Raw genomic sequence first — 25,790 nt, 5'->3', positions numbered from 1 at the left:
TGAAAGGAAATGATGAACAAATCAAAACTTGCAATTGTAGACAGTCTATATGAACACATACTAGAGGTAAAACAGAATAGAAAGAGTAAAACAAATTTTTCTGTCAATGTTTTATTTAACACTGCCACCGGGTATAAACCCATTTGCAGTCAATAATAAATAAATAATTAATAATAATAATAATAATAATAACAGTGAAATTCTTTATTTACGGACTCTTGTCCGTCTGGTAGAAACGTGAGCAAAACGAAAGGTGTCGGTACTCAGATGACAATAAGACGTGGAATACGTCAAATAATACAGTACATACTACAATTACAGTTCATACTTTTATAAAGATTTCACCCATTTCATACAGGTGATAAATTAGAGTTGCCAGAAAGCATGGTCTGCACAAATATATTTTGCTGTTAATACGTATTGAACCGATTCAATGGCATTTAAAGTGCTTGTTGCAAGCAATTAGATGTGTAATGTTTTGAAGGCGGTGAAAACGCTGGTAGATCGTCTTCTGTGCTTATTTTCAACGTACACTGATAGAGGGCAATGAACATGGGCCTGAACTGAAAGCAGGTGAGGGTAGTGTGTGGACCGCATTCATTTATCTCCCAAAATATAAGGGGTATATTAAAGTCATTGTTTTATTTACATTATCTGCATTCATGATAAGGTTATTGGAATTATTTTGTCTTGTGTCTGTTTCGTAGTTCAGTGTTGTGGAAAGTGTGGTTTGGTGTTATCAGCTGCTACATTTGTCAAACTTTGGCAAACATTTTATTGTAGCAGATGCATATTAATCAGATTATAAAACGCAATGGTCAAGGTAGCAGTCAGTTGTTTTTATAAATTACTCATTGAAGTTAACCACACTGCCCGTTAATTACATTTCTTTGTACTGAATTACATTGGCACATTGTTTAACCCATTTACCATCATATTAATGCATTCCGAAAGTGGAAATGTGAATGAAGTTATTCGAAGAAGTGATTTGTATTTTTATGAGTTGGTTGTGTATGTAATGTTACAGAGCTGCTATGCTGCCCTTTACCAAAATAAATCTTTGTTAGAAGGACTTCTAAAGCCTTGGCAGGTAAATATGTTTAAGATCCTTGTCTGTGTATTTTGTCACCAGTAACTGTGAAGTTATAAATCTGTTTGGGTTATTTTTTACATTGTCAGATTTATAGAATAAATGAAAGGTTTTGGTGCTCTGTTATTGAGGCTGGAGTCGTGGAAAATGGAAGACCATGAGGAGCCTGAAAGGTGTCACAGTGTTGAAAAAGGCTCTTGGGCTGAGCTGAGGAATGTGGTTTGTGATTTACGTCGCCAGTTATCAAGTTTATCAGCAATGGTGCCGGGTTCTGTGTCATTTAGGACCTTACCTGATGGAAGGACACGCATCTATTTCTTAAGCACTCCTGTAAATGGATGGGAAACAACATTACTTTATGCAGATGTAATGAATAGTGACCATCACACAGGATCACATCGTCTGCAGTGGCTTCCTGTAATAGAAGCAAATTTCCAGAGCCTTTCAAGTGTCACAAGGTATGTGGTAAATTCCTGTAAACACATTATTGATCCATATGTCACAAACTGACAACAGACCAACATTTCAAACTGACAGTTTTTGTGTGATGCGTACAACATATGTTTTGTGTTTGGTAGATCATGTGTTTGAATGTCAGCCCAAAGATATGGGGGAGATGAGAAATGTGTACAAAATTTTGGTTAGAAAGCCTAAAGGGAAGAGACCCCTCAATATACCTAGGTGTAGATGGAAGGGTTTTATTAAAATGGGTCTTATGGCTCATGCTTTCTACTCCATCTAGATGAATGTGTAAATAGTACAGGTTTTGTTCGGTGTCTTGAGGTTCATGCAGATGATAAGAGGTTTTATGACATTGTTGAGACCTCTGCAGTTGGTTTTAGATTTTCATTAACCTGTTAGAATACTGCATTAGATAGATAGTGTGTACCTGTGAAAATATCTGAACTATATATTTTTTTCTTTGTAGCTCTTGGTAAACTTTCCATATTCATTGAAGCATTTGAAGGAAGCCATGTCATAAGTTCTCATGAAAACTTTGTCTGTTTTGTCTGTTGATCACATTAATTATGTGTTTCTGACAGTGGGTTCTCACGTGAAGAACAGATGCTTTGGGAGCGCAAGAGGTTGGCGGCATGGGGAATCACTTCATATGAACTCCACCAAGAGTCAGGGAAACTAGTCTTTCCAGCGGCCAGCAGTCTGTTCCAGTGTCTCGATACTGGATATATGGTGAGAAGTCTGGTGGAATGAGGGGCAAATATTTTCAGTGATTCAGTAGTACTCATAAGATCTTGTCCTGAAGAAAATATTTTTTGATAAGGAGATTTGAACACAATCTGCTAAGAGCAGCAAAACATGCAAAAACACGTTCAGTTGCATTGACACTCTGCTTTTGCTTTTCCAGATCAAATGAATTCTGTATAACTCCATAAATGAGCCATCAACTGGAGTAATCATGATGGTGCTTAGATCTTGAAATGCAACCCAATTAGAGCTACTTTATTCATATAAGAGATATGCTTTAGAATACAGGAAGTTGCAATGAATACAAACTAATATCGTGTGATATGATTTATGAATTGTTTCAGAATGGACCCTTGTTTCCAGCTGAACTGCGCATGAATTCATGTGGAGCAAAGCTTAACCCTCAGATATGCCCTTCCAACCCTGATCTCATAGCTTATGTGTGTAATAGTGATATTTGGGTATCACATGCACTAACAGGTAATTTGATTATACATTACCGTTGTTCTGCGACAAAAAATACTGTAAACTTTGGTGTTGATGAAATTAAAGTATCACATTTTAGACATCCCTCAATTAGCATACCTGAAACAATGCTTTTTCTGAAACTCAAAATCAGGACTCATCATAAGATGGACATTGTTCTTCAACATTTCAGGAAGCACGTTAAGGCTGACATTCGCTCACAAAGGTGGCCGCAGTCTAGCAGACGACCCTCTAAGTGCTGGAATCCCATCTTATGTGATGCAGGAAGAATTCAACAGATATCAAGGTTATTGGTGGCAACCAAAAAGTATTGGTAAGACACGTGTACATGATATTGATATGGAGAAATTGCTATTGACATGAATACAGGAGTTACACTGTCAAAGACATCTAATGAAACAGATGGCAGTTCTGTAATACTGTATTGTACCCCCTTCTTAATCTCAAAGCTTTACATAGATTTTGTTTATATGAGGTTATTTTTCAGAGGTAGGTCCCAGCAATTTACCATCTTTATTTCAACTTCACAACTTGGCGATTGTCAAATACAGTCCTTTGAATTAATGGTTTTCAATGTGCGAGTAATGAGGATGCCTTTCATGGGTTACAGACTTAAATTTAATAATTACAGTATGCTGTATTTTATAAAACTGTCTGTCTGAAAAAAAATCTTCAGGGCTGGGCAGTGGATGGTTTTCTATACAATTAGGAGAATAACCTTCATTACATCTTGGTGTTAAAAAAATTAAATCTGTGGCGTAACAGCTCCAGAGAGCCAAAGCCGACTAGCTTGACTGCTGGCCTTGCGTTCACATGCCTAAGCAGAGGTGAACAATCATCCAACCAGATATAGGGTTACGTGTGGTCAGCACGACAAACCCCCAGCCATTGCTAGCTTTCATGACTGGATTACGCTACGTATTGTAGCTCCCCAATTTCCTCACGATGCCGGGTTGGCACCAGTCCCATACACTGGTCGAAAGCTCATGAGAAAATTTCTTCTCCCCCGAGACCTGAACCAGCGCGCATTCCGTATCGCCAGTCCGAAGCATGATGCCTCAGACCGCGCGGCTACGGCATGGGACACACCTTGGTGTTACTTCATTTAATATTTCAATGGGTAGGAATGAATTTTAATGCTTTAGTGGAAAAACTTTGAATGTAAGCACAGTACCATTGAAATAATTAGCTTGTGATCATGGAAATTAAGCTGCAAACAAGTGAAATGCACAGTATATTGAATGAGTGTTACAATAAACATATTTATGTTGTCTGGGAAATATTAATTCTGGCAATAAATACTGTATTTATATGTCTAAAGATTAAATATATTTAAATTTACATTATCGTTCATGGATTCATGAAATCTTAACTACCTGTTTTCTTATTTTTACAGATGCTATGTATCGAATTGTTTATGAAGAAGTAGATGAGAGTGATGTTAAAATATTCTGTTTTCCATCTTCAAATGCAGATCTTGGAGAACTAGAGGAATTTAGGTGAGCTTCATTGAATAATAATAACTACTTAATCACATAAAAATACATTGAGATAGATCAGTGGTTTGTTTAGAAGTTGTAAGCAGAAAGAAATTAAATAATTTGTGAATTTTCAACAAAAAATTAAAATTGTGTGTTACTGGAATAGTCGATCAGTCTGTTATAATTAATATGAATAACAGTGTGCAGACCAGTACATTTTTATTTTATTTTATGATTACATCTAAGATAAATCAGACTGCTTTACAGACTTTATCCTGTTACTGTTTGTGGCTGTGTAAGGACTCCGGTAGTGTGGGGAGGTTTCTCCTTCTTTTATTCCCAATTCTAAGATTTTATTTACTTAAATGCAGATATTAAAAAAATATAGGTTTTGTTGTTTTTACAGGTTCCCGCGTGCTGGCACACCTAACTCTAAATCTAATCTGAAGATGGTACAGTTTAGACTGAATGAGAATATGCAAATTATGGACATAGATACATTAGAACTGCAATATCCACTTTCAGTCATGTTTCCATGGATGGAATACTTGGTTAGAGTAGGTTGGACGCCAAATGCAGAGCAGTGAGTATTTATTTTATTAGGAATTTGATTGTGAATTTTTTTACTTAACTGTTTAGAAGGTAAGGTACTTATTACAGAATCAGAGTCGGAATATAAATTCAGAAACATGGGGCTAGGTACATACATGTGGCCAGTCTGGAAAAGCACAGTGTATAACAAATAGAAAGGATATTTAAAATACTGAGGTAACAACAATTTAACAAATAAACAGCAAGATTGGCCAATGGGACTGCAAAACAGGGATGAACACAATCTCACTGTTACTGCCATATTTTGTGAGCAATTGTTAAATGTGTCGAGAATGTTGCAGCACTTTTTAGTCCCATGTCGCAGAACGCTATTGCAGAGTAACACTGCCCTAAATCAGACAGTAGCTCTTTTCCTGCAGATTGCAAGCATTTAGAACATATAAACATTTGTATATGCAAACCACCTTCTGTAGTATAAGAGATTGTTTAATTACAGCATTTGGGTGCAGCTTTTGGACCGAAGACAGCAGAGACTGGAGTTGGTACTTCTGTCTGTTGATAATTTTACAGAACCTCCACCCAACATTTACAATGTAGAGAACAACCTGAACCCACCCATGCCTGCCGTCCAGGTTATATATACGCAGCACACAGACATTTGGATCAATGTAAGTCAGTACAGAAATGTTATATTTAATAGGCCACTGCCATTTTGTTTGTCTCGTTTTCCCAGATATGGTGATATAACCTCTGCTGTTGAAACAGTGTCATGAAGAAAATATATGAAGTGAAAAGTGCTTAGTCTTATTAATAAAGAAGTTAATTCTAACCTGTGAGGCCTTCATTGCATTATGTTACTCGACAAAGCATTTAATTTTCATGTAAAGATTTTCTGTATTTCTTCAATGGTCAGAGGCTCTTCCCTTCCATTCCTTCCAGTTTTATTTTTTACAGCAAAATTTCATTGCAGGTGCTATGTATTAACATGTATTCCAAAGTATAGATTTTTATTAATTCCAACTCAAAATCCCTTTTACATGAAGTAAAAATCTTTCAAGTAGGATTTGAAGTTCTAATGGCAGTGAGTATGAAGATGGCTGTCTTCTGGCTTGTAGCACTGTGCAGACTGGTAGAACCCTGATGATGGAGGCAGCAAGTACCTCTGAAACATTGGTAAACTTCTACTAGACTTCACATGGCATGGCTTTGCTTTAATATTGATATCTGCACACTTATATGCCACTTGAATGGAATTGTTGGAAGAGATCATGAGCCCTAGGAGAGCTCAATGTGTCTGAAGTGTCACCAGTCAGTATAGTGACTGACTACGGACTGGATGACCAGGGTTTGATACCTGACAGGGGCAGAGGATTTTTCCTCTAGCCTCTGTGTCCATACTGGGTGTGAGGCCCACCCAACATCCTGTCCAGTAGAGCAATGGACCTGTCGTAAGACAGAACACTTAATAATAATATAAGGTACCCAGATCCTTTCCCAGAAGTAAAGCACAACTTTGGCATGATGCTGACCACTCACCCTCGTATAGTGCCGAGGTTAAGAATGAGTAGGAGCTCTACAACCTTTCCCCCCAAGCGCCTATGTGGCATGAAGCAGGACAGCTTTACACACCTGACACATCAAGATGCAGTGGTATACTATTGGCAAGAATTTTAGTATGTTACAATAGTGTGATGCTGTTCCTCAAAGGTCAAAGTTCGAGACGTAGGTACTAATGGGACTTAATTGGATGAGATAACTGTGTAACAGTGCTTCACTATTGTTACTGCTTGCTTTTGTCAGGTGAATGATCTGTTGTACTTCTTCCCCACAAACGACAACAGTGAGATGAGATTTGTGTGGGCAAGCGAGGAGACTGGTTTCCGACATCTTTACTTGATCACGGCACAGGTGTCCGGACTGAGCAATGGAGTGGAGGAGACGCTGGAGCGTATGGAAAGTGAGGAACTGTACTCTTCCCTACTCAGCTCCACTCTTCAATTTGTGCGCAGTAAAATCATATTTCAGATCCATTTACTTACTAATACATTTTCACAGCACCATTTAGCATGCAGTTTTCTGGGTCATCTTGTTTGGAAAATTGGTGATATTCACTTATTAGTGGCTTGTAATCATTTGGAAATTAATAATGGTATGTTATGTTATGTTATGGAAATACTACTGAGAAGCCAACATCTCCTTAGAGAAAACCAGTTGGTTATTGTTTTCTTAGAACTGATGTTCCAATACATTGTCTCCAAAGAGACATTAAGAGGGTACTGCATTAGATACTAACGCTCCTTCCGTCTGTCTTCTGCCTTCTGTTTCACAGACACATGCGTGTATTCACAGAGGCTGGTGTCATGATTCAAGAAAGAACTGCCGTGAGGTTGCATGCTAACCATTTACCCATAAGACTTGAAGTTTTCAATACTTTGAAAGAGGTCTTGTGGTATTTAGAGTGGAAAGGAACAATACTGTATTATAACACATCCATCTGTCTCATTAGATGCTTTTACATTAATGTGGTATGGCTTATAAAAGCTGACAGGAATGGACCTTAATTATGTTGAACAGTGATACAGTTTATTACAGCATTAACTTTACAGAGTTTATTTAAAATACGTGCATAAAATTTCTTTATGAAGTAAATAAAGTATGAAAACATTTTCACAGCCATTGAAACCAAATTCCTGCCAAATGCGCGAGCACAAAACTGACTGCCTGACTCCAGGCTACTGTCAAACACAAACTCTGCCAGACTTTATCGTAGTTACCACCACAGCCTCATTTGCAATTTTTGCTACCAGCATTACCACTATCAGAACTTAATTTATATTTTTTCCACATTGCATGAACAATGCACTTGTGCAGTCAAGCATGATGGACATCAGCTCTCATATTAGGAGTAGATTCTAACATGTTGTTTTGGTTCTTACAAAAGTAATTCTTTAAACAGTAAAAGGCTGTGGGTTTTTTTGGCAGGTGTATTTCTACAACCACGTGTTGGCCAGAAAGTGGCACTAACATCAGGCGAGTGGGAAGTTCTGGATCGTTCTGTATGGGTTGATCCAGATCGTCAGTTGGTGTACTTTCTGGGGCTTAGAGAGTCTCCATTGGAGAAGCATTTGTATGTGGTGTCCTTAAGGAGGCCAGGTGAAGTTAGACTGCTAACTCACCCTGGCTACTCATATACTGTGGACTTCAATAAGGTTAGCACTTTTTGTGAACATGATAAACTTACACTTTTTGATCAGAAATTCATTTACTTTCACAAAATCTGTGACATGTCCTTCAGTCACTAGCTGATGGCTCGACAAATATTACTATGTGTAAATAATTACCTTTTATTGCTTTTAACCTTACTTCCTGTTGCCCTGTTCCTTTCCTGACATCAGCAAGATATTTATTTATTAACACATTGAGAAGTATTGCTTGAAGCTAATTCTAGTTACACAGTGATAAGGAATGAATAAAATTGCTTATTAAAAGTGTATGACATATTTCAAACCTGCTGTTTCTTGCATTACTTCTTTTATATCTCGTATAGGAGTGCACCATGCTTGTGGCTGTGTACAGTAATGTCCAGAAGTTGCCGACATGTCAGGTATTCCGAATATCGCATACGGACTGGACTGTGGAGGGCATAACACTCATACCTGTTGGATACTTATTAGAACCATCTGGTAAGTGTATACTACTTGCTGGACTGCTAAAATGTAAGCCACAATAACCAAATCTTAATTTCTGAACATTCTATTCTTCTTATATATTCTTTGTATTGGCTCAGTTTTAGAATTTTAAGGCTACACGTCACAATTTTTCAAGTCCTAAACATAGCTGTATAGTACAGTTCTAAAATTGAATAACATTGTATTTTAATTGGTAATGAAAGTTAGGATGCTTGTTTTTATTCAAATGCTTCTTTGAGTATTGGTTTCATTCTGGGTTTCAGACTTATTTTCTTATTATGAAATATGTTCTGTTATGATTAAAATATCTGATGTATAATCCTCCTGAACCATGAAATGTATTGTTCAAGGGGCAAGTGATTTTAATACTCGTTAATATGTATTTTGCAACATTGTGTGAAGTAATTTACCTTGGCCAGTGTTAATCACCACAATAATCACCTGAGATCTGAGGTTCCATAGGGGTAGTAAGTTCCTCTAAAACATTGGTAATTGCCTACAAGACTACACATTGTGACAACAATATTTCAACTTATTTTCAGTTCCAGAAGGTGAATTTTACTACCCAGAACTGTATACTCATCAGATCTCATCAGGGGATATCCTGTATGCCATGGTGTTCAAACCTCACTGCTTCCAGCCTGGAAACAAGTACCCAACTGTTCTCAACATATATGGGGGCCCTGAAGTACAGTTGGTATCCAATACTTTCAAGGTTGGTATGTTAGCTTCCATATCTCACATTCATGTATTCATTACTAGTGTGATAAATTGATATGTTATTAGTTTCTATCTTCATGATGTGTAATCAGTTTTATAATGATTTCCGTCTTCTGGGTTGTTGCGCTGTGTAGTCTGGTCGATGTTAACCAACGTTTCAGAGGTCGTACTGCCTCCGTCATCAGAGTATGACGCCATGATGACAGAGGCAGTATGACCTCTGAAACGTTGGTAAACGTCTACCAGACTACACAACCCAGAAGATAGAAATCTTCATACTAAAAATCGCCCCGATGACGGAGGCAGTATGACCTCTGAAACATTGGTAAACGTCTACCAGACTACACAGCGCAACAACCCAGAAGATGGAAATCTTCATACTTACCGCTGTGAAAACCTCAAATCTTACACAGTTTTATAATCTTTGTTCCATTTTACTTATATTTATGTGATACATGATTCTTGTATCTTTTCATAACATTGAGTTTTGTAATAACACTATCAGTTGCACTATCTTTATACTGGGGACCAAAAACTGAATGAAAAGTAACTCATACAACAGGTATGATTGTTTGGTGTGAAGACAATGTCGTATATACAAAAGATCCCTGCTCGAACCCCAAAGATGGCTTTAGTGATAGGGAATAGTTGTACTTTATTTACTGAGACTTTCTCAGAAAGAACTGCAGCAATTTTTGTTTTCAAAGATTTTGTTTTCAGGGAATGCGCCAGTTAAGAATGCATATGTTAGCTGCTCAGGGTTACTGTGTAGTGGCCATTGATTCACGAGGGTCACAACACCGGGGTCTGGAATTTGAAAGCTATTTACGAGGAAGAATGGTAAGTACAAGTAAAACATTGTTGTAAGTAGTATAAAATCTTTATGTTTGTATCATACTCTGATTTATTTAGTTTTTCTGGCTTAGTAGCTATTCATATTAATGGATTAGTTATATTTGATTGTTATGGCTAAAAGATTTGTATGTATTTTCTGTATGGTCTTTATAGCCTGTATTTCAGTTGAAATTTTTATTGTATGATCAATTTTTATAAGACTGTAATAGCCTATAGGAACCTCAATTTCACTGATCCTTCTTGAGAATTATCGTGGAATACATCTGTAAGAAATATTTTCCTCTGAACATATTCCTTGGCTGGGATGTATCTTAAAATACAAATATGTCCATCAGTATCTTCTGGGATGTGGCACCATGTGGTCTGGTAAATAGTGACTGACATTTCAGACAAGTTTGTACCTTCTTCTTCTAGGTCATGAGTAAGCTGTGTAGAAAATTTGTGATAGGTAGAGGTATAGGTCGGACAGAACAAATAGTTATACTCACTTCCTCATCATTTATGAAGTTATGAATGTGATTAGACTAAGTTCCTTGGCAGTGCAGCCTCAGGAGCTTATGTACTAAACCCTGATAATAATAATATCATAGATAAGTATGCAGCTTAAGCACAATGATTAGTCACAGGAGAAATCAGAGTACTCTGAGCAAAACCTGCTGCATTGCTACTTTATCAACCAGAAATCCCCCATGAGGTGCCATGGAATTGAAGCTGAACCTCCATGGTGAGGAACCAACAGCTAAATGCATGATCTATCACACGGCCTCACCATTCATTAAAGCCCTAACATTCTTTTAATGTTGCACAAGTAATGATTCAGCGAACATATGTCACCTTTCTTTTATCTTTTTGTGTCAGGGCACAGTGGAACTTGCTGATCAGATAGAGGTACTGCAGTGGCTGGCAGATAGCCTTGGTTTTATAGACATGAATCGTGTTGCCATTCATGGCTGGTCCTATGGTGGCTATTTGAGTCTCATGGCACTTGCTCAGCATCCTGAGATCTTCAAGGTGAGTAACTTGCTTGTCTATACCTTGTTCATGAGGTCTGTAGGTTGAATGCTGACTTCATTAAACACATTCACAATGGGTTGAAGAAAGCCACAAAAATTCCATTACGACAGTCTGTCTCCAGGCTGAGATTTCAACCAAAGATCTCCTAAATGTGAAGCAGGAGTGCTAACCACTTTGCTGTTGCTCTCATATACCCCAGTCTAGGTATCTTCCTTAGATGACTCGTCACCCCCTTTCATCTAGCCACTGCCGCCACAATGAAGTGTTGGCCAGTTGCCATGAATGAGAATTTGTCTCACTACAGGCATCACTTGTCTCTTGTCTTACTCTGGACAGCTAAGCTTCATCGTTGTCCTCTCAGTGCCATCCCTGTTGAAACTCCTGCATCACCAATGTTTAGGTGCTTTTGCTCCCAGATACCAAATGTAAATGTAAGCCCTAGCTCTTTAGAGCACTGTTATTGGCCCCATGGGTTGTTTAGTAAGGTTATGGTTCTTTCTGCCCTGCCTTCTGAGGTCTCTCGGGATGGGTACTTCAGGAATGTTATAGGACTGCTGACAACCACATCACAGTAAACAGTATACTACAACTCTGTAGACACATTATTTGAAGGAAAAAATCTGTACCCCACTGATTATCAATTCATTCTCATCCCTAATTTTCCGTTACTATTTCCATCCATGTCACTCATGACTCAGCCAGTCAGAGTTTTCATTTGAATATGACTGTATTCTGGGATGTTGCATCACATAGTATAGTAGAAGTGAACGAGCATTTGAGAAGTGCTTGCTGCCTCCATCATCAGGGTGATGACAATCAGACAGTGCAGCACAACATCCCGTAAGACAGTCATCTGAGAACCTGAAATCTCACCCAGGCTCCACTCAAAAGCAGATGTTGGCTAAAACCAACTTTCTTCAGCTGTGACATGGTGATATTTTTAATCCCAAGTAGGTAATATCTCAGGGTAACAGTAAAGGATCTGTGACAGACGTTACATGTTTCAGATTTCTATAGCTGGGGCACCTGTAACAAATTGGACACTGTATGATACAGGCTACACAGAGAGGTACATGGATCTCCCCGAGAACAATGCACATGGGTATCGGACAGGATCCATACTCAATTATGTTAACCAGTTCCCAGATGAGTGAGTATCACAGTTTCAGACTGAAGGAAAGAAGAGTCACTGATTTCTGGACTTAGCAAATGTGTAGTAAATTTGTATGGTGAAGTAAATGTTAGACACCAGAAGACTCTGTAGTCTGTTTGCTTCTTTCATCCTTTAATTTTTTCCTCTTTGTTTAAAGAATGCAAAACAACTGAAGCTGTGTGAAGTATATATTTTAAAGAGGTCAATATTTTACATATTTCACAAATTGCAGTTTGTTTGTTACTTACTTACCTTCCTTCTTCTTCTTCTTCTTCTCTTTACTTATTTCAGTCAGGGTGGATTAGATAGGTGGGGCATGGAGTACGCATGAGAAAGCTTAGAATGTGTATAGAATTTATGTAAAAAAGACCTGTGTGCTTTTGTTAAATGTACAGTACACTGTTACTGTCTCCAGCTTATTACTTCTTTTTTTTATTTTCCAGTGAAAATCGTCTCTTGATAATTCATGGACTGATTGATGAGAATGTTCACTTTTTCCATACTAGCCAATTTATTGCTGCTATGGTTAAAGCTGGAAAACCCTATCAATTGCAGGTAAGACTGATTTCAACTATTTATTTATATCTGATTCATTTAACAACACAGTCATTAGCTCAGACTGTATAGTTTCAAATGATTAGATTAATGAAGAATTGGAAAGGTATGGAAGGAAGTGGTCATGGCCAAATTTATGAATTATCAGCTGCCATCTGAGCTAGTAAATAAATTCCAGGGTTTCATATTATCTTTCTTACTTGGGATTTATAGTCAGGGCACTTTTAAGGTCAAATGATATGTTATGGTTAAACTGCTTAGAACTTGATGACCATTTTTTAGGTGTACCCAAATGAAAGACACAGCCTCCGCCACTTGGATGCCAGCAAGCATTATGAAACAACACTTCTTTCCTTTCTCCAGAACCACTTATAGTGCAAGAACATTTGAGTGCACTGCCCCCTTTTTAATACTGCAATATTGCAATGGTATTTTCTGCTGTGCAGCAAATATCCAGTCCTACATCCCATATTGCAGTGTTGTGTAATTATATTTATGTTTCCTTTGTGAAGGAAAGTATTACAGTTTTCTGGGTGGTTGTCACAGTAGCCATCAAGTAAACTTTGTGAATAAGTGCAATCATCATTTTCAGATAGACTTTTTTAAAACAAATTTTTTCCTGTTTATACTATAACTTGTGTTGCAATTATTATGATAATGACCTATGACTGAACTGATAGACCCAACTTCGAAGCTTAATTAAAATAATTGAAAATGTTGCCATTTGTCTTGTCTTTCCAGTTTTAAATTTGTATATTTCGCCACATACATATGATATTGTTACTAACATAGTATGAATGTTGAGGTTAGTGTTGTAAACATTAGGAAAGCAAAAGAGGATGAGTATCTCTTTTTTAATTTAATATTTGATCATGCAGTGTAAAGTCATAATATTTGTGATTTTATGTAAAAAGAATAATTTTATATTGTGCTCATCTAATCATTTTGTAACTTTAAGGGGAAATAGCTCCATTGTTCTAATTTCCATTTGTTACTGTACAGAATGTTAAAACCATTAATTTACAAATGTACTTGAAGTCCAACATGTAAAATGGATGACAGAAAGATGTGTTCTGACCGAAGTCCAAAAAACAAAGACTAGGGAAATGAACACAAGATAACCATAATTAATTTGTTGAGTTAATGTCTTCAGTGAAATGATTCTGCTGACTCACTTGGTTTGTGTACATTTCCACATGTCTTCTGCTTATTTATGTAGTTCATTTTAAATGTATAGATATAATGAGATCCTTCTAGGTAATTCAGTAGTTTTACTTTTTAAATAAATTATCCTCTCATTTCTCCTGTTATGGGTTATAGAGATATTTCCTAATTTCTGGTCTACACTGATGATGTAGATTAAGGTGAAAACTGAAATATCATAAGTAAAACTGTATCATAAAGGAGAGTTATATTAGTTGCTAATAAGGATGTTGAAATATGTCTAATCACCAGACTACAGGACAAAATCAACAAAATTTTATTAATGAAGAAATTAAGAACATTAAATTTTGGGATTGCTTGCTACCATAAACCATCTAAAAACATAGAGATTAAGATATACAAAACAATAACTTTACTTTTGTTTTGCATGGGTGTGAAATGAGGCCTGTCATTTTAAGAGAAGAACAGATTGAGGGTGTTTGAGATCAGGGTGCTGAAGTAATATCTGTACAGGAGGCTGGAGAAAATTACATAATGGTGAGTTCAATAATTTTTATTCTTTGCCCAAAATGAAGATGATCAAGTAAAGGAAGATGAGATGACTGGGACATGCAGTGTACATGAGATTGAGAATTGTGTTCAAAATTTTTGGTTGTTAGGCTTAAATGGAAGAAACCACTTGAAGGCCTAGCCATAGATAGGAGGATAATATTAAAATGGATCTGATGGAAATAAGTTATTTGGATTTAGACTGGTTTCATCTGGCATATGATAAGGGCCAATGGTGGTGCCTGCAAACATGATAATGAACGAAAATTGCTGCCTTCTGGGATATTGCATTGTGCAGTTTGATCAGTATCTACCAGACCACACAGTGCAGTATTGCAAGACAAGTCATATCCATACTCATCACTGAGAATCTGAAATCACTTGCATGATATTTAACTTTTGGGTTCCACAAAAATGCAAGGAATTTGACTAGATGAGTGTGATACCAACTTCTCAAGGAAGACTCTTCCCCATGTAGTTGTAGTTTGTATCTGATTCTCCAAATCTGTGAGTGCAACACAGCCTTTTTAGTACTCTCTTTTATCAGAAAGTAGGTAAAAGAAATACAATGAATCAATTTTTTCTTTGACTTAACTACTCCACTTGTAATGATCTGCTCTTACACACACACTACTGAATTTAATTTCTTTTCCAAGTCATCATATTTATTCATTCTTCATAACAATTATGGTAATGAGATACATATTAAACATATAATCTTTGAGAACTACAAACATTTGTAACTCAGCCTCAATTGCTGGGCATGCCTGTTTTGGTTTTTTCATTTAAGAATCTATAGAGGTAACTTATTCTTTTGTTTAAATCTCTCCATTTAGTGGGTCTTGCAATTGGTACTATTCCTTTACTAAATATTTTCCTTTTGCGAAGCAGTATTTGATACTCATTTCCTTTCACACCGCGTAGCCATGACTGTACATTGTACATGATCCTGGTTGGATGAAGATCTCCATTCCCAAGAATGTCTATATAATCATTCTGCCCAAACAATGCACGCTTCTCGCACCATGCATTTTTTGGTCTGTACACTGGCATGGGTAACCGTGGTCCATCAACATGCGGTAAAGTTCCACTTTGAAGAATTCTGTCTCTATATCCATACCGCCGCAGAAGAGGTCCTTTTGCTATCTTTTCTGCGTGATAGCGATTACGTACACACGTCAGTTGTGGGTTCTTAATTTGTTGACAAATTAGTGACAACGATTTCACACACCAACTCATGATCAAATTCTTCTTAATGTGTAATCTAGCAGACTCGTAGGTTACCTTACTGTTCGCTGCTGACACACCACCTAGCAAGATCCAGTAACTGTAACAACAATTAAAATTACCATAAATGTTTATTTTTAATGGTTCAAACTATTTACAATGCCTGTATGTTATAAAAGCTACAACCCGAAGCCAAACGGATATAAGCGTACAGTGTGGCACTTCCTCTTGCAAACCTGATAAAGACTAAAGCTTACAGAATTTCAATTTGCACTTTGGTTATCATACAATATCTCATAACAAACACCCTATGAGATTTCATCAAACTGCATCACACTGAAAATTGGAAGTCCTAAATATACAAACCATTACCCAACAATCCGAACAACATTGGCCAAAGCTTTGCATGGAACACTGTCACAGATGGTGGACCTACTACTGCCTTTGCTCTTGGCGTTGTTGCAGTGGCACAGGAGCATCTGTGACCACAATATAATATTTTGATAAATTTTAATGATGTATTGTAGAATATCTGCTAATATTATAGAAGCGAAACATAAAAAATAATGTGCCGACACTGTTGTTTTCTGGTGTAGTTTATAAAGTATATACTTTCTTACATTGGAAATCTGATTGTAGGGAGTAAGGGCGCTCCTCGGATCAGCCGGAGGTTGAGATTCTAATCTGAGTCGGTTCGTGCTTCTTGCAGGGAAAGTGGAAAGCTGCGTATGTGTGCGTGTGTGTGTGTAGTTGTGATAAATAGTATTGGTAAGTTAATAAATTGTTTAAACCATATTTATGATTTTCGGGATAATAGTAGTTAAGTGATTACATGAAATTTGCGCCATAGGTGCTGGTGATGGTCCTCATTCATATAGATTCAGTGGAAACTGACACACAAAAATAGGGGTGTGTCACCCAAGGCTCTCGTAAGGCACGGTAACTTCATACTGTGATGAACATCTTAGATTCCCATTGCACGATAGGCAAAACTGTTATTCCCTTGTTGGTTCTTTTTACTGTAATGGATCAGTGGTATTATGTTTAGTTGTGATAATAAAGCACATTTTAGGCGCCATTTGCATGCATGCCCTACGGAGGGAGATTCGGATTCAGTAATTACATAGTTAAATCACACTTTAATAAGGTAGTGAGAAGTTGTACAGTAAATAGTTTACAAGTTTATCGTTATTATATTTTTAATCAGTATACATATATGGGATTAGTTGTAATGTTTAGCGGCTGTTGTCAGACGGCATGCTATCCTATTCCTCCTCTGCAGCTGTTCCAATAATCACGCGCCATCCCTATTCGTAACCTATGAGCAGTGGCTTTACGGGGGTGGATGTGTTCTCTGCTGGTTAGTGAGGAGCTACACTTGCTTGCAGTGTGCCTGTTTGTGTGGGTTTTGTGTTTGTCTTAGTGTTTTGACACATGACCAGGATTAGTGTGTCATTAGTGAACAGTGATCGTTATGTATTTCATATATACCCGTAGATATTTGAAAATGTCGCATATCAGTTGAGTAACGTTATCTATCTTGGCCCTATATGTGAAGTAGTGACTTACGGTTTAAGTTTAATTATATAGTGCCCAGGATTCCGTCACCATTAAGCACACATCACCGCCTAATATAGTTCTGGGTATTCATACCCCAGCCAGTGGCCCTCATGCACATTTAGTTGGACAGGACTTGTAGGACCATTTTCTGCCACTGGAATTTTATAAAGTTAAGGTTTGTGCACTTACCTATATACAGTACTTTAATAAGTTAATTTTTGTTAATTTTTTTTAATAGATTTCTGAACTGTGGGAACATTAGTTACAGGTTTAAGAACAGCTGTCAACAGAGTTATTGTATATAGCTGTTGTTTGCAGCTGTTATTTCAAACTGTCTGAAATTTGAAGTTTATTTAAGGTTACTAGGCAAAACACTAATTTACCCCAGATAATTGTACATATTGTAATGTGTTACATTAGATCTTACACCACATATTGGGAACAACCCATTCTTCAAGTGCCTGAGCACTGCGGGTCCCAACTTTTCGTTGGCTTGATCTATAGACATTCAGTAGGACTCCTTGGACGAGGGATTGGCCCCTTCGCAAGGCCTCTACCTGTACACAGGGCAGCACAACACAGAAAAACGCAGACAAACATCTATGGCTTGAGTGGGATTCGAACCCACGGTCCCAGTAACCAAGCGGTAGAAGGCCCACGCCTCAGACGGTGCGGCCACTGCGGACCCCACCTTACATCACATACTCTTACCAAACTGCAGCATATTCTACCAGTTCTTATAATGTTAGTGTGCCTAAACATTTTGGCTTATATAGTTAAAACAGTGGAATCAGTGTCGTTTTAAAATATTGGAATATGTAAATTGGTTCAGTTCTATGCATCTGTACATGAAGTAGATTTAGTTCTGAAGATCTTGAAAAGCTTGGCAATGGCAATGTCATTATGAATGTTAAAATTAGTAAATTTAGAATATCTGTTGGGATGAAGCAAGTTTTTGTGATGCACATGCCTCAAGGGTCACTTAAGCACCTTTCTCAAAATAAATGCCACCTCCATATATCACAAACTGATGTGAGTATGTTATATAACTGCATGTGTGGTGTGTGTGTTACGGATTAAGTCAGTAGACAGTTAACAATTTTCATCAGCTTCTTCAGCACTATGACGCTGCGTTTCTCACATCGTGTCATAATGAATGGAATGTCTCCTTGACAACTGTTCATCTGTAATGAACTTAACATTGTATTACAACGAAACAGTAGTACTGTTGTTCCTAAGGTTTGACATTAGAATCTTTCCCATAGTCAACTAAGAAGTGGATGTTTACAACAGATAGCTTGTAGCTGTTTATTTATACAAAATGCATGTGTAATGGTAACTGTTGCTTGAAGGTTCATGATTGCTGTTGGTTTTATATGTTTTTATACATTTTGCTTGACTGAAAACCTCTTTAACTGTTTGGTTCAGGTGATTGAACTGGACAGAAAGGGACCAAGAGATGTGATGCATGTAAATAGGGCTGCAGTAACACTTTTTTTGTGTGTGCATGCACACTCTTTGCATGTAAATCTGTGTGCTGTCTTTACTTTAGAGCTCTACGTGTAGTGATGTAATTATTTTTATTTAGTGGTAATACCTAAGTCTTTTGACCTTTCATCCAGTGATAGCTTATCAGTAGGGAAATCATAACAGCAGGAATTTTGAGGGTTATATTTTCATTAATTGCACAAATAGCGAACATTTGAAACTGGCTGAGGATTTTTTTGTACATTATTGACCCCCAATTCGTAATTGAGTGAATCCATTTTGTTAGTCTAGGTGTCAGAAAGGCAAGGAAATTACATTTATGTTTACATTCAGTAAATAAACTATTCTCATTGCTAAATGAAATTCAGCTTAATTAGGGATCATTATATGTATGTGTGCACAATTTTTTCTCTTGTTAGACTTGTCTTATATAAACTCAGAAATATATACTTGTAGGACTATAATGTTAAAATCCTATAATTCCATAAAGTAGATTTTCCCATATATTATTTATTATTGACATTTTATACAACTTTCTGAGTGATATATACAATTTATTCAACAATATGACACTCCAATACAATCTTATGTACATCATTTCATTGTTCAAAAGATTTTGGCTTATAGTAACCAGGGAATGCCTGCACAGAAATTCAGGGAACTACTCCAGTGTAATAATTTTTTTTTCTACACTGCTAACACCAATGCGATAGTTGCTTGAAGATGTGAGGTGGATTGATGCCATTGTGCATGAGCGTCTGCACTTGCCCATCACTACCCAGCACAGGCTAATTACGCCTTTGCATCTGATATACATTTGGATAAATTTAATTCCTGGAGAATGGCTGGAGAGAAATTTAATGAATTTGATATGAATGTTATGCCATTGGTGATTACTCCAATCTTTACCTTACCTTCTCCCACACTTGGTGATGCCACCATGATGGATATTACGAGGTGGAATGATGATGATGATGCTATCTAACTAAATCCAGTCTGGTGCCTTTGCAACTGATGTCCATTTGGATAAATTTAATTCCTGGAGAATGGCTGGAGAGAAATTTAATGAATTTGATATGAATGTTATGCCATTGGTGATTACTCCAATCTTTACCTTACCTTCTCCCACACTTGGTGATGCCACCATGATGGATATTACGAGGTCGAATGATGATGATGCTATCTAACTAAATCCAGTCTGGTGCCTTTGCAACTGATGTCCATTTGGATAAATTTAATTCCTGAAGAATGGCTGGAGAGAAATTTAATGAATTTGATATGAATGTTATGCCATTGGTGATTACTCCAATCTTTACCTTACCTTCTCCCACACTTGGTGATGCCACCATGATGGATATTACGAGGTGGAATGATGATGATGCCATCTAACTAAACCCAGTCTGATGCCTTCACAACTGATGTCCATTTGGATAAATTTAATAACTAGGTAATGGCCGTAGTGCCATTGATTAAATTTGATATGGATGTTATCCCATAGGTGACTACTCCAGCCTCGTACTTGTTTTTTTGCCTTACTCATTAATACCACCATGATGGAAGTTTGAATTTGTGAATGATGAAGCTGTTACACATGCACATAACTAACCTAACCCAATCTGAAGCCTCTGCATGTTCATTGCTGTTCGTATTAACGTTATTGATATTAGAGGAACATAATTTTTATATTTGGGCTAATTTATTTTATTACGGTCTTCAGCCGTTTTCGTAGTATTTTTAAAATTAGGTGCCTTAATTCTTGTAGGATTTCTCATTTTATGTGATTTACTGACATTTGTTACAGTTCTGTTGACTTCTGCTTTCATTTTGCCACATGAACTTTTTAAAATTGTAGCGGTGTGTTTATGTTTTAAACAACAAAAGAAATATTTTGAAGTATAATTTTTATCATGCACATTTTTATGAATTGTTTACTTTCATTTGTGAAGTTAGGTTGTTGTTTTTAAGTCAATGTATTAGAGGCGTATTAAGAGGTTTTGAACTAATCTGTTGTTGGGAAATGAAACATTTATCTGTTTCAAGTGAACATCCAGATTTCGTATGTCAGTCTGATACAGTTTTACTTACAGCTCCACAGTATTACTGATTTTTATGCTAGATTCGACAAGATAGGAGCAACCAATGTGACCCCCGGTGATGGAACTTTTGCTAATCTCTTCTTTGCACAAACTATGTGTGCATCTCCTTAGCATACGTCCGTTTCTGCCAAGTGAATTGATGCAGAGGTTATTGTCATTGAACCAAAGAATGTATATTTGGCCCCTTGACATTATTTTCTGACTTTTGCACAATTGCTTTATATTTTCTCAAAGATCGGTCCATTGTTTGAAGGCGTTTATTTCCGAAGTTCACTTTACCAGCAGGCATGGGAATTAAAATGATTGCGGTGGTGGGTTTACCATGTGGAATTTCAAAAAAAGAAGGAAATCTGCCCAAAAATTAGTTGGGAACATAATTTGTTCCTGTTTCTAATGAAGCAAGGATACAATGCCAAAAGCAGGCGTCATATTTGACACCCACGTTTGAGATGTAGGCCTAGTTAAAACATATTCTTGTGGTTTAAGTTATGCATCCTTATGATGTATGAATCGAATGAGCGTCAATTAGGGGGTCAGTTGAGTCTAATTGACTCAGCTGTTTGTTACGGAGAAGACGTCTGTGTGTGATGGACCGTCTTAATGTGCGTAAAAATGGAAGTTGGGAGGGAACACATTGCTTCGTGGTGCTCTGTTCGGTGTAAGACTAATCTTGTGACTTGCGGGGAGAGGAAGTGGGGTGAAGGAGGAAAGATAGCGTCAGTCTTTAACGCTTCGGACTTCCTGCATTCCTTGCAAGTTTCAAGATTACAGTCGCTTACTATAGATTCTGGCAACTACAAAATTGCTATTTTGCAGGTAACTGCATTAGTTCCAATTTTCATGCCCCTTCGGCGGCTAAATGACGGTCTTTAAACATAGCACTACTATTTGCGTATTTCTGTTGTGCCAGTTGATGGTGTGACCGGCTGAATTGTGATGAGTACGCGGATTACGCAGTTGGTCGCTGGAACCTCCAGAAATGTGAAGTCAAAGGACAATGATACGGCCTCGTGCGTAATTGTAAATGTTCACTTGCGGACTCTGTCGGCAACTTTGAATTTTTTTTTATTAAGTCGACTTCTTACCTCCATTGTAAATGCATTTTTCTGTCAATGGTATTTCCACACTTCTGCTGTAGTTCCCAGTGTAATGGAGGAGTGCGAAAAGAAGTTATTTTGGACTTTGAAGATGGCAGCAGCTTATGGCTGCATGCCAGCCATCTTCCAGGGCTGTGCCCCATATCATTTCACTATTCGAAAACCAAACATGACGTAGTTACCTTTTAAAATTTCAGCGATTAGCGATTGTTACAGTTTTGGCCAAAGTAAAGACTGGTTGTATATAATTGTTGTTGGTTTCTGTTTTGGTTATTTTGCACAAAATGGCAGCATTGAGTTGGTTAATGAAGCGATATGCAGCAGGAAGGTGTACTGTGAATGATGTTCGAATAGTAAAGACCTATTTCGTAGGGTGCGGTGAGGTTATTGGTTAATCTGTTGCCCCAAGTGCCCAGAAGATGAGACAGTATATTTTTTTTCGAAACTTTGGTTTCTACTTACGAGTCCACGGCGTCACAATCGAGAGAGGATGTTGTTTTCAGCCGGAGGAATACGTAAAGCTATTTTTTAATCCAAACAAAATAGCTAAATACAGCGAAGCGTGCAACCGACGATAACTGGCAGCGGAATTGTCGGTACAAATTTCCGTCTAATGCACATTCTTGAATCTAGTTCTGGTTCTGGTAGTACTAAAGTCGAAAAGTGTATCTTGCTGAAGTGTTCCTGAAAGTAACTCTACGTCTAGGGTCTGGGTGAAGAGTTGATGTAACTTCAGTAGAGTTTAGGAAGCCCCTGACTGGATTACCCCGAGGGCAAACCAGTGTTGTTGTTTTTTTGTCATGTGCCAGCATTCCGACCGACTCCATGTGCTGCGTGCAGTCATCTTAATGTTCAGAGGAAGAGTGGCATATGCCACACCGATGGTCTCAGCCTAGTAGTTGGACCATTCTTGTTTCGTATTCGACCTATCTTGTTTTCGAATCTCGGCTCGAAGACCGGCTATCTCGACTGAGGTTTCACGTGGTTTTCCTCAGTTCTATCAGGCAAATGCCGGGACATTTTCTTAAAATAGGCCACGGCCGCTTTTTTCGATATACATTGTAGTTCATTAACCATCGTATCATTTGATGCTCCTAAATTTGCATTGCTGACAGCGGAATTAAATAAATCACAAGAAAATATGACTTTAAAGAGATAAACAATGGAATTTGATGTTTTTCAGTCGGTAGTGGATTTTGTAGAGATATGAATTGTGTGCCCTTAATAAAGATAATTATAATAATATCGTTACTTAAATTTTAGATGATTTGAGTCTTTGAAGGCTGTTCGGTGCCAGTGTTGATTCTCTTGATGGCACCACATAGAAGTGGGTTGTATTGTAGATGTTTCACATATCCTGTTTCCATCTTCAGGGGTCACTTCGGTAATATAGCCCGCTTTTGCACAGTGCCATAATCTAGAAACGGGATCACCATTATACCATGAATTGTGGCATGATGGACATAATTTGAAGGTCGGCATGTGCAATCAACGTTTGGTGTTGTTCTTTCACAAAATGCGTGACTGAGGAAAGCAGCCGACGCTTGTCGGTCTGAAGCTACGAGAAACCACGCACGCATAGTGGGATACCGCGTGTTTTATGTCACACGCCACATCGTTGCGGGCATTGTGTGATGTTCTGTTTTTATCAGGTCATGAAATTCTCCCCTTTTTGTCTCGCGTAGACGTTGTTAGGTCGAGTTCTTTATACACCGTAGCTTACATTTGTTTTCGTTAGGGCGAAGAACGTGTTATGAACATTGCGTCCGTGTATCCATCCATTTGTTTCTCGTACGATCGTTCATTGGCTCTCCAATCTTTCGTTTGTATGTTTCCGATAATGTGAAGCGTTTCGACACAAGCAGCTTATCGCGTTTTGATTAAATTCGATACGTGACATCATCGTTGTCCTTCCTAAAGGAGAAAGAGAGGAGGAATTATGAATTTGGTTTTCGTGAGCTTAAAATGGGTTGTGTTTCAAACGTTCGAAATTCCGATTTTGAGTTATCATATGCGCAGTGTCAATGGCAAGTTTACCAAGATATCTGACACTTGCCTGTGCAACTAACGTCTTGGAGCACGTCCTTCTTCAGAAGCTAATAGTCGCTCAGCTAGTCAATAAATTGCCTGTTGGGCACTGGACTCTGTTCTGAGCTAAAGTAACCCAATTCATACATGATTAAACCTACAAATTGCATTTGTAAAATTGCTGCTGAATACTGTCCTTCAAGGTACACAAAGGTAAATTGGAGCTTTTATATGCATTTGTAAAACAGAATTTCTATCCGCGTTTCATTACTGGTGAGTGCAGCGTCGCATAATTTCGTGGTAAAAAAAAAGGGTCGACTTGCAGACTGGCTGTGAATGCTAGGCGTCGTGTTGCTGTGCAGTGTGTGTCAGCGTCTGGCGTCTTGCGAGGCGTCGGTCTGTCCGTCTGACGCTCTGTCTATAGTAAAAGTTAAGCTGCCGTTTTCTCTAGTACTGAAACAAGTCTCTCGAACCAAAGAGGTCAGCGAACCTACCTGTGTATTCGATAGTAATCGATCTGCCCACGTGTGTTGTCGGAAGTTTACATAGAAAGATGTCTCCCTCGGAGTATTTTTTGTTTCCACGCGATTCCCGGTTCGTGAATTCGGAAATGCTGCGTAGTTGGTCATTACTCACACGTTCTCATGTGTCTGTTCTGTACTTACACTATGACGAGAACTGGGATGCCTCAGCCAGTGTGCTGACCGGGTTTTATTTCTTGGTAGGGCAGAAATGTTTCTTTTTAACACAGTGCCGGCTCTGGAGACCACCAAACCACCCGTATAATGTTTGGGGGGGGGGCTCTTTCCGCGGGGACAAGGCTGCTGAGGCGTGAAGCTGACTGCTCTCCCCCAGCTAGTGTCGAGTTTAGATGCGTGGAGCCGTACCTCCACTCCATTTATTCATGGCGTGGTGGTTAGTTAAGCACCTGGGATGACTTTACCCTTGTTGGGCCTTGAAACGAAACGCTGTAGTTATGGTGTCAGTACGGATTGGCTGTGGGTTGAACTACCACGACAGGGGAGGAACTTTTATTGTCGCCCCAGCGTCCAGCCCAGCCCCCAATCCGAAGGGTACCGGGAGCTGTTCAAAATAATGCAGCCGGAGCGTAAAGACTCCTCACCTCCGTATTGTGCCTGGGAGTTATACTTCTGTTCGTATTTCTTCATAACGTTGCACATGGGCTGGTACCTCACGCTGCATCTCTACGGCTTCTGAGTTGTACTGGGGTTAACGAATTGGATTCAGAAAGCCTCAGCCGATATCGTTCTATATGCTAGACAGGGGCAAAGAAATACGTGTCTCTGTCAATGTTGGGCTTCAGGGTTTTAACGATGTGTGGACAATCGTCATCTTTACTGCCACGAGAACCTCATACCTCATTTTTTTTCCCAGTGGCTGAGCGTAGGCAGGGGTATCGTATTAGTTAGAGGCTTAATGGACCCCAAAGCCGTTTTGGAAAGAATCTTTCTAAACATATAGATGTACCTGTCGGAAATTGAACCCCGGCCATCTACGTGATTTTGGTGTTTGGTGATAGATTGGATTTTAATCGAAGATGTAAACATATTTGGAGTTTTGTAAACGTCGTTTATGCATAGCTGCAAAACAAAGTAATGAAAGTTGTTTGCTGAAAGTTGTAATAAAGATCTTGACCCGAATAAGGTACCGCTGACAACAGGGCGTGAGTTATTTCTGTCATCACTCACAAATGAGGCCCTGCGATCGGGGAGTATTCAGGCCACGAGGCGTGTGGGGTCTATTACTGAAGAGTGGTTTA

At 38.2% G+C, this 25,790-nt stretch overlaps 3 protein-coding genes across 16 annotated transcripts in view; 2 read left to right on the top strand and 1 right to left on the bottom strand.

Moving 5' to 3' along the window:
* The first annotated feature begins 443 nt into the window (after positions 1-443).
* LOC110830562 (dipeptidyl peptidase 9) lies at positions 444-14,062 on the top strand. Of its 4 annotated transcripts, none has more exons than XM_087345035.1 (18): positions 446-573; positions 1,028-1,090; positions 1,222-1,548; positions 2,134-2,281; positions 2,641-2,776; positions 2,955-3,095; positions 4,179-4,281; positions 4,670-4,846; positions 5,312-5,483; positions 6,616-6,823; positions 7,798-8,024; positions 8,363-8,498; positions 9,047-9,219; positions 9,945-10,064; positions 10,938-11,090; positions 12,101-12,243; positions 12,690-12,801; positions 13,084-14,062. In XM_087345035.1, the coding sequence occupies exons 3-18, from the start codon at positions 1,238-1,240 to the stop codon at positions 13,174-13,176; spliced, it is 2,553 nt and encodes an 850-aa protein (XP_087201161.1). In that variant the 5' UTR covers positions 446-573; positions 1,028-1,090; positions 1,222-1,237; the 3' UTR covers positions 13,177-14,062. The 4 variants fall into 4 exon arrangements, 3 of the variants coding, with proteins under 3 accessions (XP_087201161.1, XP_087201165.1, XP_021921338.1); XM_087345039.1 differs by having other exon boundaries at positions 1,200-1,548; XM_022065646.2 differs by having other exon boundaries at positions 447-573; positions 6,616-6,772.
* Positions 14,063-15,152: 1,090 nt separating this feature from the next.
* mRpL51 (mitochondrial ribosomal protein L51) lies at positions 15,153-16,216 on the bottom strand. 3 transcript variants are annotated; one of them, XM_087345082.1, is made up of 2 exons: positions 16,114-16,216; positions 15,153-15,841 (listed from the first exon to the last, which is right to left on the bottom strand). In XM_087345082.1, exon 2 carries the CDS (start codon positions 15,751-15,753, stop codon positions 15,265-15,267), a length of 489 nt encoding a protein of 162 aa, XP_087201208.1. In that variant the 5' UTR covers positions 15,754-15,841; positions 16,114-16,216; the 3' UTR covers positions 15,153-15,264. The 3 variants fall into 3 exon arrangements, with proteins under 3 accessions (XP_087201208.1, XP_087201215.1, XP_087201222.1); XM_087345089.1 differs by having other exon boundaries at positions 16,108-16,197; XM_087345096.1 differs by having other exon boundaries at positions 16,030-16,133.
* Positions 16,217-16,382: 166 nt separating this feature from the next.
* Positions 16,383-25,790, top strand: part of hts (adducin 1-like protein hts) — a 71,802-nt gene continuing 62,394 nt past the window's right edge. For 6 of the 9 annotated variants that reach the window (XM_022065631.2, XM_022065635.2, XM_022065634.2 and 3 more), the window contains exon 1: positions 16,383-16,509. The gene's annotated coding sequence lies outside the window, so the exon portion shown is untranslated. Of the gene's footprint in view, positions 16,510-17,111; positions 17,477-25,790 lie in introns of those variants that run through there. The other 3 variants (XM_087345073.1, XM_022065627.2, XM_022065628.2) reach the window with 2 other exon arrangements.

The sequence above is a fragment of the Zootermopsis nevadensis genome, unplaced genomic scaffold, assembly GCF_977971745.1.
Source record: "Zootermopsis nevadensis isolate Lab colony 2312 unplaced genomic scaffold, Znev_1.0 Znev_ptg000001l, whole genome shotgun sequence".
NCBI classification, from domain to species: Eukaryota; Metazoa; Arthropoda; class Insecta; order Blattodea; family Termopsidae; genus Zootermopsis; species Zootermopsis nevadensis.
This window is presented reverse-complemented; position numbering and strand designations above follow the sequence as displayed.